Here is a 5,657-nt window from a genome sequence, read left to right as displayed (position 1 = left end):
TTGAAAATTGTTAAAAAAATACTTTATTTGATACTACATATTGATACTTGTTTTTCTTGACTATTCCTTGAAACTTTTCAATAGTTGTAAAAGACTTTTTAATCCCTCTAGATAATTATTATCAGGGCCCTGCTCATGGGTTTCTCCGGTATAGGCATGCGCAAAGTCGATCATGTGGACACGTGACCACAGTGATGGATCAATCTGTCGAGAAACAAAAAAAAAAAATACAATTTCAGAAAAATTAAAAACATTACTAAGGTACTGCGTTAGAATTTTAACTTACATTTTTACCCAGCTGCTCACAATCATAGCTAAGTAACACTGAGCTTGAGTATAAGTGAACATTGTTCTGTTGTGACATGATGTCAAATATTTTTTGGATTTCAGCAATATATACATCTACTGCCATTAATGCACATTTTGGTTTGTGCAAATTTAAGAAAATTGAAAATGCTGTCCAATCCCAACACACAAAAGGGTATTAGAATGGAAGGTTTTTGCACACATTTCAAATGAATCACTTCATATAAATTCCCATTACCATTTTTCACGGTATCGCCATTTAGAGATTTCCCGTAATTTTTGTCAAATTTTTTTAGGTGATTACTTATTGAATCATACACTTGAAAACCAGGAATAGAAAACCCTAGCTGCTTTTTGCATTCAACATATTTTCTCTAAAAGCAGAAAAACAATCAAATGCTTTAGGATCACGGACAAATGCAATGAAAATGGCCTTATAGATGTAGAACTCTCTGGGTGATATTGACTAACTTCCTCTGATTCCCGCTTTGAGGCTGTGGCAAATGGGTCCCATGTCTGTTTTCCAATCTTAATGTCCATTACACATGGCTTGCAGAAGGTGCCAGTAACATCTTCTAGAATTATTACTTTGCCATCTGAAATTAAAAGTGTTACAATATTTTTTTAAATCATTTTCTAGAACACATTACTGGGTAGAACAACTCACCATAAGATTCAATTTTAACATGGGAAATTCCATAATACTTTGGAATGAATGGCTGAAGGGCTGCATGTGGTGCTCCAGCTAACCCTTCATAAAATTGTATTTCAGTCTTTGCTTGAACGGGTTTCAACATAGGCTTTAAGACATACCCGTCCTTATGTTTTAGCATTCCTGTCATAAACAAATTAAAGTTGAATTTATTTATTTTTTGTGATACATTTTGCAAACATTATTACAATAGCTGAAGAGCTTCAAACCTAAAGACCTAATAAAGATCATGTAGGATGATCTGATTGGCTAGAATATATAATGATATTAAAGAAATCTTTCACCATGGAAAAACTTACCTGGCGATCGCTTGTCTTTATCTTTGGCATGGCCAGCAACTTGTGAGACTAGAGGTTCTACATCTTGAGGTAAAATAAGTGGAATTGAGGAGGCCATTATCTACTTATAAGCCTGTTACTCTGGAAATACCTATAGCTGATTTTATTTGGTGTATTACAGAAAATTCTACTTTTAAAATATGAGCTCTAAAAATGGTAAATGGTAAATCAAGCAATTCTACAGAATTATTGCAAGTAGAAAAAAATAAACCTTACCAGGCTCACGCGTATTCACACCACTGGTACAAATAATGTGTGGAGTTTTTTTCCCAGATCAACACCTGAAACAAGAAACAGGGCAGGAAATGGTTAGCTCAATAGTTAATGCAACCAGACTTGACTTTAAGAACCAGGTTCACATAAACTGCTCCCCATGAATGAAAACTTCCAGAATTGTGAAAAATGATTCTACTGCTGGCTGACATCCAATAATTCCATATGTATTATTTTAATGTTTAAATGGGCTACACACACAGGGAGACATGAGTAAGGTTGTGAGTAGAGAAATAATGAAAAGAAAGATAAAAATGTATCAATATTTATTTAAATAAGAATAGAGAGGCTATTAGGTTTACTAAACAAAATTCCAAAGCACATGTCCCACACTTGGACTGTACTATGGACATCAACAGGTACTTGAGAGACTTATTGTTTGGTGTGCTTTTCCCAGTCAAGCCATCCTCCAGCATAATGACGTGAACTGCAATGAAAATTATTGGATTAGATTATGCAGTGAATAGCAACACACTTAAAGATAAGAGTATTTATTTTAAAAGGCAAAATCACTCACTTGGCAAACCCTAGAGCCAATGCTTTATCTAAAGCTGTATTGCTTCTTTTTCCTGAGCGGCATGAGAAGACAAGAGGGGCATCCTGTGCTGGCTTTTCAATGCCATATTTTTCTTTAAAGGCAGCAGCATCCAGATTGAGAGCGTTCGGAACATCTCCCACTAAAGATTGGAAAAGAAAATTAAGAATAGTGATAAAATTAGCTGCAACTGTAAAAGTAAAGTAGAATGGAAAATTGATTTTAATTTGTATTTACATGGAATGTGCGTGCTACCAGGTAGCTTTCCAGTCTCTTGGATTTCTGCTGGTTCTCTGACGTCAATGAGAATGATTTCATTCTTAGATGATAGTTTGACAATGTCATCGTAGGTTAAATCACGACCCATTGTCGAAGCAACTGAGCCCATTGACCGTGCAAGAAAAAGTTGGTTTCCTCTTGATATCGCAACAAGTTCTGGAACATACAAGAGAAATGATCTTAGAATAAAAATTAAATATTACTAATGATGAAAATATGAAGGGTATGCTTACCATTGGGATATGGTTTTTAAATAATAAAATATCATGATATTCAATTGTAACATTTAAAAAAACGAAATGATTTGGATTTAAATATCTAAACATTTACTCCGTTCTTTTAGAACAGCATTGAAGAGTGAGTCTAGTCAAAACGGATTTCAACTGACAGGACCGGTGTCACGCGATCAACAGTGCCCCGTCAAAGCCCTTAGAACCTTCCCCCCCAGCAAGTGTAAAGTAATAGTGTAACCAAAGTATAAATACACAAATAACTAAAATAAACAGTGAACCGCAATCTTAGCCTCTGATTTGTGCTGCATAGCTGTCAAGGGCTTAACTTACTTCGAGTGCAAAGGGTGGTGGTCACGCTGCGAGGACTGTCACGGGATAACGCCGAGGAGGCTCTGGGCGCTGCGTAGATCAATAACCTGCGGAGCATACTTTATGAGCACCTAGCACCAGCGGCGGCCTAGAGTTCGACTTGTGTGTGTGACTGGGCTGGACGACTAGACTGGACTTATCACCCTCCCCCCTCCCCACCCCCTCTCCCTGTCTCTCCGATACGAAAAATTTCCAGGAGAATAGTCCTGCTGAAAACTCACCGACTTCCCGTTTTTTTGAAGTTTGTTTGTCACCCTTGCACGGAAAACAAAATCGCAGAGTATACGCCGAATGGTTCCATTTTAATCACTGAAGAATAAAACGATAAAACTTACAAACTGGGAATCTAGAAAAACAAGACACTTGAAGTTGCAGCACTGAGCTTCTCATACTCAGACGCTGCTGTCCCCAGCGCGCGGGGTATCGCCGTCTAGGGCCGGGGTAGGCAGGCCGCAGCGCCGCCGAGCCATGCGGGCCGGCCTGCCTGCGGGGCGTTCCCCGCCGTGCAGCGCTCCAAGCGGAGGGCCGGCGGAGCTGGCAGCCGGCCGGCGCCAGGCAGTCAAGGCTGGCAGCCAGCGGGCGACCGGCTGCCCCGACAGGCGGCGGGCAGGGCAGGCAGGCAGAGGCAGGCAGGGCTGGCGCTGGGCTGGCTGCTGGCTGGCACGCTGGCAGTTGCTGTCCGACCAGCGCCGTTCACGGCTGCCGCGACGCGCGCTCCGGGTCGAGCCGAACGAGACCCCCCGCGAGCTCCGGCCCCGACCGGCGTCGTGCGCCCCGGGGACACCGGTTGCTCGCCATGGCGGAGTAGTGTGCGCGTGTGCCCAGTGTGGATGTGTCGAGTGTGTGTCATGTGTGAGGAGTAGAGTGAGACAGCCCGCGCGATGCCGTTCGCGCTCCGGAAGGTGCAGCCCGAGTACGTGAGCCGGGCGCGGCTGCACGACCAGGATGGCCGGCCCCTGGTCCAGGACGACGAGCTGGAGGCCGTGTTCAACCACACGTTGTGCCAGGCCATCCGGCAGCTGTCGTCGCTGCTGGAGGCCGCCGACGACATGTTCGCCGGCCTCACCAAGGAGATGGCCGGCGTCACCACCCGGGCCGGCGCGCTGCAGGAGCGCATCAAGAAGGTCCAGGATCTCGTCGACGCCGAGGACCCCAGGATCGTCCCCGTCCGTAAGTGTCACCTAGGTGTCACCGGGGTGGGCGGGGGAGGGCGGGCCCGACCCCTAACGAGGGGTCCTCAGTCGGGGAGGTTGTTGGAGCCGACCGGGGGAGTCATCGCTATAAACAACAGGTCCTTGCCGTCAGCCCAGCCGGCAGCAACGGCTGGGTTGCGAAGTTGTCTGGTGTCACCCTGTTTGCAAAGTTTGGGGCTGTACCCGCCGCGGCCATGGACGGCCCTTACGGCCCTTCTTTGTCCCGAGAAAGTTACTGGGCGCTGGGCCCCCGCCGCCCCCGCAGCCCCCGCCGGCGCAGGGGCGGAGCAGAGGGGCCATGTCCGGCACCAGCCCGGTCATGTTTTTGTTTTGGCGGGAGCCCGGCTCGGCTCGGCTCGGCTCGGCCAGGCCGCGGTCGCGAACATGGCCCGGCTGAGGTCGCCCGCTGCTCGACTCGGCTCGGCTCGAACCGGTAATGAGAAAGAAAAGGGATGCTCGGTGCGCGCTATTGTCGGGGGGTGAGTGGCCTGGCCGGGTCGAGGACTGCTTCGGACTGGATGGACTCCCCGAGGAGCCCGAGGAGCAGCGGCGCGGCGAGGACGAGCACCTGGGCACTGGGCACGGCAGGCGCGGCAGGCGCGGCAAGTCAGGGTGACCGCCGTGCTCTGGTGGGCGCGCTGTGCCGTGCCGTGCTGGGCGCTGGGCTCACGGTGGGTCTCGCGGCCACCGCGACCTTGACGGGACGGACGGGCCCAGCCGAAACAACCCGTCCGTCAACGTCAACGCGAGGAAGAGAAACTACTCTGTCGGAGCGGAGCGGACCGTCCGAAAAGAGAAAAGCAAGGGCGTCCGAACACATTGGGGCGAGACGGCGGTTGACAGGTGTGGCTGACGGTTGACTGGCCGCGGCGGTGGTGGCGTTGGACTGGTTGCTGTTGTTGTTACGCGGCGGTGCAGCTGGCGCAGCTGCAGCTGCGGGGCTCCCGTCCTGCGTTCAAGTTCCTCTGTGACAAGATGCGGAACTGACCGTTGTTGTGGCCTCGCTGCCGGGCGGGGGGGGGGGGGTATAACTAACGATACCGAGTGTCGTGCGGGTGCTCGCTGGAGGCTCCTGTCGGCTTCGCTCTCCACCAAGCACCGGCGGCCCGGCCCTGCCCGGCGCACACTCCAGCACACCGGGCTGCAGTCTGACAACACCGCACCTCCGCGAGCCACTGCGCCGCGCCACGCCGCGCGTCTCCTGGCCGCGCCGGTGTACTGTACTGGTGTGTGTGGTGGAGGGCACCTGGAGAGAGACGGGCAGAGGGTGGATCACTCTGGCGTGGATCACTCTGGCGTGGATCACTCTGGCGTGGATCACTCTGGTGTGGATCACTCTGGCTGTTGATCACTCTGGCTGTGGATCACTCGCTGTGGATCACTCTGGCTGTGGATCACTCTGGCTGTGGATCACTCTGG

At 49.5% G+C, this 5,657-nt stretch overlaps 2 protein-coding genes across 6 annotated transcripts in view; one reads left to right on the top strand and one right to left on the bottom strand.

Annotated features, from left to right (window-relative positions):
- Positions 1-7: 7 nt before the first annotated feature.
- On the bottom strand, positions 8-3,184 carry LOC113211335 (rhodanese domain-containing protein CG4456). 5 transcript variants are annotated; one of them, XM_026429681.2, is made up of 8 exons: positions 3,007-3,156; positions 1,573-1,637; positions 1,318-1,453; positions 974-1,141; positions 778-902; positions 545-680; positions 287-456; positions 8-204 (listed from the first exon to the last, which is right to left on the bottom strand). In XM_026429681.2, the coding sequence occupies exons 3-8, from the start codon at positions 1,412-1,414 to the stop codon at positions 61-63; spliced, it is 840 nt and encodes a 279-aa protein (XP_026285466.1). In that variant the 5' UTR covers positions 1,415-1,453; positions 1,573-1,637; positions 3,007-3,156; the 3' UTR covers positions 8-60. The 5 variants fall into 5 exon arrangements, with proteins under 5 accessions (XP_026285466.1, XP_026285467.1, XP_026285468.1 ...); XM_026429682.2 differs by having other exon boundaries at positions 1,318-1,447; XM_026429683.2 differs by having other exon boundaries at positions 1,318-1,437.
- Positions 3,185-3,645: 461 nt separating this feature from the next.
- LOC127749177 (actin-binding protein WASF1-like) overlaps positions 3,646-5,657 on the top strand; it is a 62,798-nt gene continuing 60,786 nt past the window's right edge. The window contains exon 1 of the mRNA XM_052266328.1: positions 3,646-4,215. Coding sequence (XP_052122288.1) covers positions 3,927-4,215 — 289 coding nt within the window. The 5' untranslated portion in view covers positions 3,646-3,926. The remainder of the gene's footprint in view (positions 4,216-5,657) is intronic.

Source organism: Frankliniella occidentalis, unplaced genomic scaffold (genome assembly GCF_000697945.3).
Source record: "Frankliniella occidentalis isolate FOCC.00 unplaced genomic scaffold, Focc_3.1 Scaffold37, whole genome shotgun sequence".
In the NCBI taxonomy this organism is placed as follows: Eukaryota; Metazoa; Arthropoda; class Insecta; order Thysanoptera; family Thripidae; genus Frankliniella; species Frankliniella occidentalis.
The sequence above is the reverse complement of the archived record's forward strand: the minus strand, read 5'-3'. Positions and strand labels throughout refer to the sequence as shown.